The 12,810-nt window shown below is 34.5% G+C and overlaps 1 protein-coding gene across 5 annotated transcripts in view; it reads right to left on the bottom strand.

Moving 5' to 3' along the window:
- The window catches only part of XRN1 (5'-3' exoribonuclease 1), a 38,730-nt gene continuing 25,920 nt past the window's right edge, over nt 1-12,810 (bottom strand). The window contains exons 30-43 of one of the 5 annotated variants that reach the window (XM_074912061.1): nt 12,253-12,322; nt 10,897-11,122; nt 10,153-10,254; nt 9,362-9,457; nt 9,016-9,130; nt 8,440-8,504; nt 7,994-8,104; nt 7,492-7,617; nt 7,030-7,183; nt 6,558-6,736; nt 6,233-6,346; nt 6,028-6,151; nt 4,878-5,029; nt 1-111 (exon numbers count right to left, since the gene is read on the bottom strand). In XM_074912061.1, the coding sequence (XP_074768162.1) occupies nt 70-111; nt 4,878-5,029; nt 6,028-6,151; nt 6,233-6,346; nt 6,558-6,736; nt 7,030-7,183; nt 7,492-7,617; nt 7,994-8,104; nt 8,440-8,504; nt 9,016-9,130; nt 9,362-9,457; nt 10,153-10,254; nt 10,897-11,122; nt 12,253-12,322 (1,676 nt within the window). In that variant the 3' untranslated portion in view covers nt 1-69. Of the gene's footprint in view, nt 112-1,620; nt 4,678-4,877; nt 5,030-6,027; nt 6,152-6,232; nt 6,347-6,557; nt 6,737-7,029; nt 7,184-7,491; nt 7,618-7,993; nt 8,105-8,439; nt 8,505-9,015; nt 9,131-9,361; nt 9,458-10,152; nt 10,255-10,896; nt 11,123-12,252; nt 12,323-12,810 lie in introns of those variants that run through there. The other 4 variants (XM_074912057.1, XM_074912056.1, XM_074912058.1 and 1 more) reach the window with 4 other exon arrangements.

Raw genomic sequence — 12,810 nt, forward strand, 5'->3', positions numbered from 1 at the left:
CCTCATGCACCTGAATTTGGATTCTGTTGGCCAAGAGTGTGCATTCAGACTGCCCTTATGCCCTTGGTGTCACTGTGTCCCCTTTCCAGAGACAGAAAGAGAAGAACATAACTGTCTCTCAGTAGTAAGGAAGGCTGATTATGGAATACATATGGAGATCACATCTCGAATATTAATAAAAAGAATTTACAAATCCCTTACTTCAGTAACCATTCCTTCTTTGAGATTCCTTACTCTCAGGGGTCATCTACATAGCAGTTCAGATGAACTAAACTGAACAAAAGTCACTTAATTTTGAATGGGAGTGTCCATACAAGATTTATTATGCACAAATTGATATATTTTAAAGTTACCCCTTTACTCAATTTGTTTTAATTTCCTTTAGTGCTATATATTGAGATGGGAAAAACAACAAGGCAGAACTTGCCATGCAGGATAACTGCAGTACTTAAAAGTCTATTGACTAATGATTCGAAGATGGCTTAAGGAATGCAAGATTGTATCTTAGTATTTTCATGTTGAGTAATATGACCTGAATGTATACACCAACCAGACCGTTCAATACAGAATACTGATGCACAAAGTTGCAGCAGCTGGTCCTGTTAAGAGGGTACTCCATTCTTTAGGCTAGTTGCTTTAAACAAGCTAATTCACACAATAATCTATGAGAAGGAGAATAACATCTCTCTACATGAAAAGCTGGTGCCACAGCTGGCAAAAGACAGATCCTAACACAGTTCATAACTCGCAACTGAAGACACTAGGAATTAACTGGCATGACTACAATCTACAATGCTCATTATGCTTTAAAAGGGAACAACAAGTAGAGTTTGAACACAATCTTAGAGATAACTGGTCAAAGAGAACAAAACTCAGTACATGGTATATATACATAACACAAAAGTGAAGCTATTTACTCTCTCTGAGATAAGGGTAAAATCTAGTAACATTAATTTGGCAATTCTGAATTTTAAAAAAACCCTGCTATTATTGGGGATGAGGAAATATAAGGATGAAATCTAACTTTTCATTTTTCTCTTACAGAAATTCAAGCACATTACGCTGGTTTCAGTGCAGTTTGTCATTATGCTTCATTCAGAAGCCTTGTTACAAATGAGGTAACTATTCTTACGCTACTCTAGCAAAAAATCTCAGCGCAATGTTTTGCTCCACTTACAGAAGAAGGGTGTCCAGATACCCATGGCTCCTCCTATTTTTCAGCCATCAGCTGTTTTTGCACCTTGTTAAGAATCACTAGGACTGAGCTTGCTAGAAAGTGATATTACTGCCTTTTCTATGGCTTGGTTTTGGGTGTCTGTTGTTGGTTTCGGGGTTTTTTTTGTTTTGTTTTTAAAAAAATCTAATGGGTGACAGAAGCCAAAGAAATTTTGGAAGATCAGTATCTAGCTAAATGCTTTTAATTGCAAAGTGACCAACAACCTTTTAAAAAAACTTCGTATCTTTAACTGAGCAGTAGTTGAAAGCCATCAAGAAACAGCTCAGAGGTAGGCAGCTGCTGGTTCTGAGAATCACAGAAACTGGGCTTCATGGGATTTAATTCATATCTTAAAATTTTGGTTTGGAGCATAAAGAAGTTCGCATACAGTATTTGGAAATAAAACAGTGAAAATAAGAAATGTTTCTTGTTTCAATATTTAATCCAAGCAGACACAGACACAATTTATAAAATTATTCTATTGCATTAAAGTTTTATATATCATTTAACTTTTATGAATGTTTTTCCTTCAGTGTATCATATATTCATATTTTAAAATATCTTTGCACAGTCCTTTGTGCAACTACATGCTAAAAATCTGCAAATGCACACTTAACACTAAACAGCACAAAAAATACATTCTGTATCCATTCATATGCAAATTTCAAACATTTCACTTGGCAGATAAACAATGAAAAGTTATTTTAAAAAAATCAGAAACTACAAAAATGCGCACATAAAAGTCTTCCCTTTTGGATTTTTAGTAAAATACTGCTCTGTATAAGATCTAATGAAAAACTCCAGTGCTTACAAAATACTTTATATCTATGAGAAAAACAAATGCTTAAATTTATATCTGTATGAATGAAACATAATCACCTTGTTAAAATATAAAACTGAAGTCATAGGGGGCATGGAATAGGTTAATGCATATGTCACATCTATCAGGACATGTAAAACTGTAATTAACTGGGCACCAGGCAGTCAGTATCATAGAATATATAAACTAAAAACCAGGGACTAATGCAATATGCAGCAGCTACAGAATAAACTGTTTAGCCAGCTATATATACTAAACATAGCAATTCTATTTGAAGAGGGAGAGACAGTCTCAGTCTGAAGTAATAATAATAAAATTTGCTGTATTTATTGGTGTTAAGAGTATAGTGTCTTTCATAACTTTGTTTCTAAAAAATCTGCATAAATTGGATATCCAGATATGTCAAAATTCTGTGATGCAAGAATCTAACATAGTCTCATCTCCATCACAGGAATTTCTAAACAGATCTTAATCTCTGATTATCAGATAATTCTTATATGATATGGGGGCCTAACATCTGTGCCTCATAGCTAATTTTCACATAAACACTCCTAAAATATTGGCATGTCAGCATTGTGTCAGTCTCGTGTTGCTAATCACAGTAAATCACAAAAACATACAACTTCCCCTCACAGAATATGGCTTCAAACCCTCCTGAGACTAGATGGCTATAGAGAACAACAAAATCAATGTATTTTAAGACTATATATAGACTATTCTACAAGGCTTGTGATACCAAGTAATTTTGTTTTTACCTTTGAGATCCTTTCTATAGGGCTTGCTGCTATTCTACAAATACTGCTGAGGCAACAACTGTTGAGGAGAAATCAATACAAAAAAATCCTGTAACATAGTAACAGTGTGAGACTTGGTACTGCACCAAGAAAGGGAGGCAAAGAATAAGGTAGGGGCACTGAAAGAAAGTCTACAGACTTGCAGATCCAACATGAAACCTGTCTAAATTGAATCACTAAAATAAGTTTTACTTCTAAGCTTCCTGGGCCTTAGAGGAAGAAATATTTTTTCTGGAACAGATTAAAGAAGAAAAATGAAATTTAATCAACATCAGCAAACAGCACCAACTGAGACTTCAGATTTTCTCTCAGACTGATGATTTCATATTACTGTCAGTAAGAGTGGTACATGTGGGTTAAAAATAGTACAGGGACCTTTGAGCCTTCTTTTTTTCCTGTATGAACTCAGAATGATGGAGTTACTTCTTTTACAACATAGCTCCCTCCAAAAATACAAGTCAGATTTTTGTCTGAATATTCTTGTGGAACCAACAGTAACCATTTCTGGTAATTTATTTTTGTTACCCAGAACTTCTATCTCAAAACTAAAAAAAAAAATATATATATTAAAAGTCACTAGCAACAAAAAATAACATAGAGAAGGTTTCAGGAAGCAGACTATTAGAAGGACAAATGGACTCTGAGTAAACATAACTCTGACAGCCATACTACACAAATGGACATCTTTAAACTCTGGCCATTTTTAGAATTTAGAAAAAAATCAGGATAGCACTAGCATTTTAGGAGGCTATGCAGAACTGCAGTAGATATCTATGTTATTCCATCATCAGAAAACAATGAAATTGACAATGCTGCTAGATGAAAAAAATTAAATGTACTTTGCCGAAGAGCTCTCTACTTTACAAATAATTTTTTTAATTCAATACATTCTATAAATTAATCTCCTGGAATAGATTCTGCATCAGCAACCTCTTTTTGCCACTCTAATACTAGAGATACAATAATACCTACATTTTGAAAGTTGTAAAGTTCTTGCCCTCTGGTTTAAAACCTATCAGTTCATTGTTAAAGTGAATTTGGCAGTTCCACTACAGTGAAATTTCAGCCACTCAGAAGGACCTGGAGAGCCAATATAAGAGCTGCATTTAAGAAATTTTTCCTTTCTGTTTTATGACATTATTTAAAAATAAGCTAGAATACAAAATGTCATACTAAGCAACATTAGATGCCCAACTTATTACCGCTCCATATCCCTCCCCAAAAGCACGGCAATTCTGCATTAAGGTTGCCACTGTTATTGCTGCTTACCCAGTATAGTCTGTAAGCCACTGTTTAAAAACCTAGGCACAAGGGATGGCATGGTAACCTTAACTCAGAATTTCCTGGCTTTTACTAATTTAAGGAAAAATAATTAAGTTTTAACTTAATTTTTATAGTTTTCATAACAACCTGAAAATCATAGCAAATAAAATGTATTTCATTCTATATTATACTTAAAGTGGCTGGTCTTTTTAATAGAGCTTTCTGATTTTTTTAAATGATAGAACATAACAGTGGGGAAAGAGTTAAAGATAAAATACACCTAGCTACCATATTTATTGTGAAGATTTTGGTGCGCCAAAATTGACAGCCAGCTTTCTTGGCTTTCGCTTGCTGGAAGTGTTTGGTGTTGATTTGTTATGAGGAACACTTGGAGTAGCCACACTGTCTTGAAATGAAACTGTGGATTGAGCAGCTTGAGGAGATTTTAAAGGAGCTGAAGAACTATCTTGCTGAATGTGGTCAGAAGACACTGGCTGTTCATTCTTTAGTGGTGCAGCTTGAGGGGAACTCTGAAACTCCTTGAGCTCAAAGTTTTTCTTGCTAGCAGCCCTTTTTTTAGTTACCTTTAAATTAAATAAATATTATTTAACAGAATGCATTCTCAAAAAACTGCAAATATTCCACTTTTAGAAAACATGCATATATTTTTTTACAATAATTTTCTAATACTAAATAGTGCTTCACAATGGGGGTGTTGTTGCATTCACCACATAGGCACATTTTTTACAACAATAGAATATTAAGACAAACCTGCCAATCTTACCTGCAGAGGTATAAACTGGTTGTGAGAACCCACTGGTATAGTTCCTGCAAGAGACACATTTCCTGGATAGGAGCCAGGATAATAATGTTTAGGCACTGGAGCTCCCCAGGACACTGGACCAAACATGTGAGGTGATGGAGGCATTATATTAGCTGTGAAAATAAGTAACTTTTAGCTCTCTTTCATCGAAAAGAGGACACCAGCTCCCCAAGACCCCAAAAGTACTCTAACCACATTTGTCTGCATGTTGTTTCTCTTTCCATTAAAGCCTCATATTCTTCATATTTACTTAAAAATAGGTAAGTATTTATTTATTATCAGAAAAATCCCAAACAGTTCTGCTTTTACAGAACTACATCTAGATGACAGGACAGTAAGAGCACTGAGTCATGGCATCTGCATTTCAGAGGGCACGTAACAGGATCTTCGCACGCTTAGCTGAGTGAACTGTATTAGCAGAAGGTTGCAAGTTTAAGCCATCCTTCTGAAACAAGTCAACAATATAGAAACCCTGGGGAAAAGAGATGTAGCAGCTGCTGTACGGGTTGCTAGGATGCTACAACGGTGCCAACTCATTAATTACTAGCTGTGAATGTGAGCTTTAGTAGAATACAGAACAGACAGGAACCAGAAATACCACCAGGATTTTCAGCAATTTTGGGGGGGTTACTTACCATGCTACTGTTTGGCAGTGTGCAACAGGATTGTAATGCAGTATTTCAGTGAAAGTTGGTTATAAACAAATAAAAACACTAATTCATGGATGAACATTAATTATGCAGCAGGGGGAAAAATAAATACATGTAGAAAATCAAGGAAGAGATTTCTGACAAATTCTGGACTGGGACTATCAGATTTGAATTAATTATTATTGTTCTGAAGGAAAAAAAACCCCAACATCCCAACCAGGACTGAATGCACAAATACATTCTACAGGAAAATAAATAATTGGGAGGTGTGTTTCTTTGTATTGAATTAATCCACAAACTGATGCGAAGAGGTTCATGAACTGTTTTTAAAGCAGTTCAGACATACAACTACATACATGAAGACCAAACACGGGGTTTTCTGGAAGGCATTAATTTTCATATAAAGAACTATTACCAGATATCATGACAAAATTTGAAATGTGTACTAGTCAAATACTTACCAGGAGCTTGTGCAAATACTGGAGAAATAGATCCAGGTGGTACAGGAACTCCTAGTGGTTGATAATTTGGAAACACTGGTGGAGGCGGAGGTGGAGGCAAAGGGAAGTTTACTCCTATAGAACTCTATGAAGAAGGAAGTACAGGATTACAAACAGATGCAGTGCAACAGACACAAAGATTTTAAAGGATTCTTTCCATCCTCACCAAACGTTGTAAAGCAAAAAGCGCAGCTTTCTCCTTTGCTTCAGCTTCAGAATGACACTGCGGTCCATGAACCAACAAACCATTTGATAATTTTATGTGACAAACTGTCATGGTCTAGAAAAATGAGATAAGATTTTTGAGGGAATTTGTACTGCTGACAAACAAATCGTGAGACATAGACAGATGATTTGTTTGTTTTGAAAAAAGGCAACAAAAGGAGCTAAGATTTACTTTTAGACAGATTCCAGTGTTCAATCCAAATGTTTAATATAGGACATTTAATATTGAAACAAACTTGAGAACTTTTGCAGAAAAAGCTTTTTACCTGTGGTGTTTTTAGGAAGGAGAAATCTGGTTGTGACATTCCAACAAGAGAACAAATACGAGAAAGTTCAGAAACAGTAGACAGTGCAGGCTGTGGACAAGCAAAAGGGTGACCTCCAGCTTCCAGTGCTGGTGTGTTCTGAGGGCCTCCAATGCTATGAGGCTTATTCATATAAGCAGCTGGAAAAAAAATCCAAAACACTGTATCACAAACACTTCCTGCACTTAAAGGATAGCAAGTTTGTTATTAGCAGGTAAAAAAGCAGATTTGATTTTTTTTCTGGTATTTTCATATCCAATTAACAAAACCCACGAGACTATATATAAAGAGATTTTTAGATCAGAATAAAGTAGAATTGAAAAAAATGGACATTTTATTACTGTATTTTGAAACCAGTACTATACTGTTAGCTATGTTCTAAAACGTCACTACAAGGTGAAGCTCTGAAGTATGAGCTGATGTCTAAACATACCCAATTTTTTTGCTTGTCTATATTGCAAGGCAGCTCCATGGCAATCCTGTCTAGGGGGAGCAGGAACATCATTAACTTGGGATTTCATTTCATTCCTTGTTTCCAGGTCAGATCCATCTATCTTCAAAATCTCTTTGAGCATCTGTGTCCCCTTCTTTAAAAATAAAATAAACCAGAGACATGATGGCATTCAGATAATACTACCTTCTTACTTAACTTTGAATATCATAATTGGTAACAAAATCTGAATTTTTGTTTTCCTATCAATTAATCAAAGCACAGATAACAGCATCTTAGCATAAACAAATGTTTGTTAATTTACTCTGAGAATAGCTAATTAAAACCTCATCAATACATTTCAAGAAGCAGTATGAGGTTTCATGGAGTTTCTTTAAATAGAAGCATTCGTGCTAAGATAGCAGATGCTAAATTGCAATGTAATGATTCCTGCAGTATACAGACCATAGCAAATGATTGTGGTGACAGATGTTCTTCATTTGTAACTCTTGCTTCCTTGGAGTAAGTCTGTACTTCATTTTCTTTGGAAATTTTCAAAGAAGCTAGAAGGCTTTCAAGTTCATTGTCCTTCTTAAAAAAAATTAAAAAAAAAAGGTACATCAACTTAATATATTACAAGCAGGTACAAGAGGAAAGGTATATTAGTTTGAGATTAACTTTATGCTCATTCAGGATTTTTTTTCCTCTTAGCTTGGGCAGATCACAGTCATATCAGCTCAGACCATGATCAGGTATCCATAGACTACATCAAGTTTTGCATACTAAAAAGATGCAAGTGTTGACCAATAGAGAATTGATTTAAAGAACATTCAAGGTTATACAGGTTTGTCTTATATCTGTTATAAATGTGAATTTGCACACAAGTGACCAGGAATAATTGGAATGAAATGGACTAGAAACGGAAGTTATTCAAAGAACACAAGAAAATCAATTATCTAGATCCTACCTTTCCACCTGTAGAGGGACCATCAACTGCAGCCTTCTGATTTACAGCTATGCTGGGACTTTCATTCCTCTTCAAAAGTTTGACGTTATACTTATTCACACCTGCAAAATTCTGAAATAAACTGCAGCATTTATTATTGACTACTAATACTCCATTACTCATTATAACACAATCATATTAGAAATGCATTTGTCAATAGCTACTATTCTTAGAGGATTTCAGCTTACTGAAAACTTAGCATTTGTGTCTTCCCATTACAGCATTGCTTTTAGAGCCTGATGCACTTTCTATCTATAAAATCTCTAGAGGAAAAAAAAAATCTCCAAAATAAAATTCACCCAGTAAAAGAATCAACTAAGATGCCAGTTAAAGAAAAATCTGTAAAATGATGAATCAGATCAGAGTAAAATGAAAAGAATACATTTACTCAGTACAGAAAAAATTACCTGTTTGTTTGATATTTTATTATGTGGCTGACTTTCACCTCTTGTTACTTTGGAATCTTCTTTAACTACAAAAGAAAGCATTCTTTTGAAATGCTCTTAAAAACTGCAGTAATAATCAATACCTAAAATATCTAGTAACTCCACATGAGTACAGAGTTGCATTAATTTGAATGGTTTCATCAAATGTTTAATTCATACTTTATAGGTCATTTGGTGTATGCTTTTCTTATAGGATAAAATAAAATGAAGTATATGAAATAATATATCTAATTTCATATTCTACAAATATGAACACAAGCAAATTTTGAAAATCAAGTTGTGGGGCGTTTTGTTTTTTTATCAGATGGGTGGAATGTCAACATAATGCAGAACAGCTTGATTTAGAAGTTCAGGATTAAGTGTGCAATAACCTAATACACACACCAGGCACATTTTTTGACAATAACAAGTGCAATGTAGTGTTTATATAACTATAATAAACTATTTTCTGTCAATAACTACAACAATAGGCATTTCAGTGAAGATCAAATACAGCAAGTAGTTCTCCTAAACAAAGTTTCTAATTATAGTACTTACATTTTTTATATGGGTCCTGTTTTCTCTGCTGACCTTTAAAGCTGCCGTCATTGAATCCTGGCTTATAGAACTGATTGCCAGTTCCCAGCTTGATTTCCTGAGGTAGAACTGCACCCTAGGATTTCAAATATCAAACCTTAACCAGAAAACTGTATATGTATCATGTATATAGTAATCCCATATGATTACTTCTTTCCAGAGCTATACACACCTTGTGTAACAATATTTTCACCCAGAGGACTTGTTTGTAACATTAAACCAGAAAGACTTCTGATGTAATGAACTGACAAAGTTAAGTACCTTCATATTTTGAACCCAGAGATCTGTTTAAAGTGTATATACTAACCTTCTCATGCATGTTTTGCTGGGTGTGGTGAGACTTCCCAGAACTCTGCAATGATTGCCATATGCTGCAGAATTCATCATCTTGCTTACTCTGTGCCTGACAAAATAAAAAACAACACCCCCAACAAACTCAGCAGCTATAAACTCAACTTCTGAACAGCTCATCGTCTACAAAGACATTCTGAAAATTTTAAGATCCAAGTTTAACAGTGCCCAGATGACAGAAATTTTGACACTGACATGAGCAGAATTTGCAGTTATTTAGTGTGGTGGGTAGTATTTGTGTAATAACTTTTTCTAAGAATCACTGTTAAACTGATATAAGCTTAGTTTGTTTTGAGATTGGTTTTGTTTTGTTATTAACTGAAGTTATGAACATAGAGAAGATCACCGAGTATAACTATACTCAGATAATAATTCCAAATGGTTTCAAAAGCATGCTCTCATACTATCAGTATTCTTAAATTTTATTATTAATGCCTTATTTTGTAAGGCCTTATCAATCAGGCTTAATTGCTTTTTAACATTACAGGTATGTTACCACAGAACTGACGCCCAGCTAAGTAAAAACCACTTTTGAAAATCTAGAATCTAAACAAGGATAACACAGGATATTACACTTAGTCAAGAACTGGGACGAGTTCTGCTCCAGTTTGTATCCGGACTAAAATATCTGATGTACTAAGAGAAAGCTGTCTGTCAATAATGAGAAAATGACATCCACTGTAAATAGGGGGGCAAAATAAATATTGAGACTTTTGGGTCCAATACTAAATGAATCAGAACACTCACTTTATTTTTCTGATTACCACTCAGAAATGATCCTTTCTGGGGTGAGTTAGAGTTGCCCTGATTTTCAGCCCTGAGATTGTAATGCTGTCTTCCATTCAGTTGCTAAATCATTGAGAGAAAAAAAAAAAAAGTGTTTCATTGCCTTAAATTTTCTTTTGGAAAGTAGTTTTTCCTTGTATAGACTTAGAACACATGGGACAATTCTTCTGAAACACACCTACAGCAACATGAAGTTACCCATTAAGCTAATTTCTCTTAAAGAAGTCACTTATTAAAAAATAAAGTTTAATTAAACCAATAAGAATCCCAATTCAGCTGTAATTTTTCCTCCTTTATTGTATTTTCAAAGAAAGTAAATAATAACTAAGAAGCAAAATTGACAAGGAAATAATGTCTTCTCTTTCTGAGCATGGACAAACTTGACCTACAGGAAGCATTACTTGGAACAGAGCTTTAAGGAAATAACTGCATCTCTGCTCAAACAAACTATTTGTTGACACCAAACGTGGTGTCACTGCTCCAAACTAAGTATCTGTCTCTTGGAAATGCAACTGGAGCTACTCAATAAGGAAATTTTGGTCCCTTTCATTATTGGATTAACTCATTTCTCCAAGAAAAGAAATATCCTACTTCTAATATACCAACATAAAAATTAAATTTTCTTTGTTATCAGTGAAGATAACCATGGCCACAGTTCAGCTTCTAGTGAAAAACATTTTTGTACAAATGAAAGAAAAGTCTTACTTGAGTAGGGATAAAAAGGGAGCGAGGAGAATGGTTGAGGCCTCCCAGGTGCACTTTTTGCGAGCATACAGATGACAAATCAGATGCATATGAATTGTAGTTATTCACAGCTGGCTGAGGTTTAACTATGGCCATCAGTTTTTGATTTCCCATTTCTGACCGACTACCATGAGACAGGTTGATTAAGGCACTTGATGGCAGACGATAACCTCTGGCAGGCGAACACCTTAAGAAAAGCAAATTACATAGCTGTTTCATGTAGGTTAATTGTTGACATTTCAACTGTTGCCTCTGTGTCAAAAGAAAACGACTCAGCTTTGAACAGCAGAGGCTGAAAACTATCCAATATTGAAAACTACCATCATTACACACAACGTTAACCCTACTGTGCTCCCCTTTGGTCTCTGGCTGTCAAAACCACAAAACAACATTAATTACTACTACTCTGAGTTTATACTGTACCTTTCAGTGCTGAGCTCAAAGAAATTTTAAAATGAGAGAGTTGTTATAGCATAGTTCTGTATTTCTGTAAAAAATGATGAACCAGGAAACAATATTCTTTTCTTTTTCCAAGATAAAAACTGAAGTCAGTAGCAGAATTTGAAATTAAGCAGTATTTAGCCTGTTCTGTATCTTCCTTTATGATTCTGAATACTGAAGAGTATCTGTGTCACAGGACATACTCTTGCAAGGGATAGGATTGTGTTATACTAGCTGAACGAAGGAAATAGGCAAGATTCTCCTCTACTTTGTCATAAAAGACTTAATTTATCTAAGAACAACAGTAAAATGAAGGCTGCTGTGTAAATTAGTGCTCTTAGAAGTTTAGCTGCTTACTTAAATACTGAAGATTTAGCACACTTTTAAAAACAAAAGCATTAACCATGCCTCCGCATCCTGAAGAACAGTTTAGGTCTTAATGGTGGTTAGAATTTAGTGCCTAAGTATCAATTATTGATAGTTCAGAGTCCCTCCTTCAGAGGAACAGATACTTACTATTCTTTTAATCTATGTGTTACAGACATACTGATAATAACCTGTTCTCTACATGTTTGTTTTTAGAGAGACATTTGGATCTAGTGCTTTATTATTCTGGTTCATAATTGCTTTGTACAAATCAGAAGCTTCTAAATATTCAAAAAAGCCTAAAGAGCATTTCCAAAATATAGTACAATTCATAAAAATTATACCTACTCAAAGAGAAAACAGAAACATAAAGAAATAAAACCCAACCAACACTGTTGATAAAAAAAGTTTTAAAAAGAGGCCTTAAAAATACTCAACCAAACCAAAGGCAATAATTTCATGCCATTAATACTAATAACATGAAATGACTATGAACCCCCCTGCACAAACCTTATTGTTAGGCCTCCAAGGAATTCTTCATCAAACAAAACTTCAAAGAGCACATCTGTTTCTCTACTGGCTATAGAAAACAAAGTAAAATGTCAGCCGATATATATAACAGGAGCTGGTTTAATTTAAATTATGCAAATATCTGTATCAGTTATGCAATAAATAATGAAAAGACCAAAAAGTAATTAGCAACAAAAAAATGCTCATTCCTTAACTGAGTAATTTCATTAACAGCGATTTGAAACACTTAAAGTTATATATGGCTGCCCTTCTAGATATACTTTCAACAGAAATGTACCATGCATAACAACTTGTTAACCTGCATTAATAGAACTGCAGTTTATAGCAGTATGTCATAGTAGTCAGCAACTGTCAGATAAGAGATGTAAACCATCTTTACATTCAGTCAGAAATCGAAAGCTTTAACATGACCTTCTTTCATAATGATAGACTAATACTCCTTTAAAATTATACTAGTATATAATCCTTATGGCAAAAAGAATACCTCTTTTTAAAAGCTGCACTCAAGTCTAGTCTATTCAAGATTCTGTTGGATGT

Source organism: Athene noctua, chromosome 8, assembly GCF_965140245.1.
Source record: "Athene noctua chromosome 8, bAthNoc1.hap1.1, whole genome shotgun sequence".
In the NCBI taxonomy this organism is placed as follows: Eukaryota; Metazoa; Chordata; class Aves; order Strigiformes; family Strigidae; genus Athene; species Athene noctua.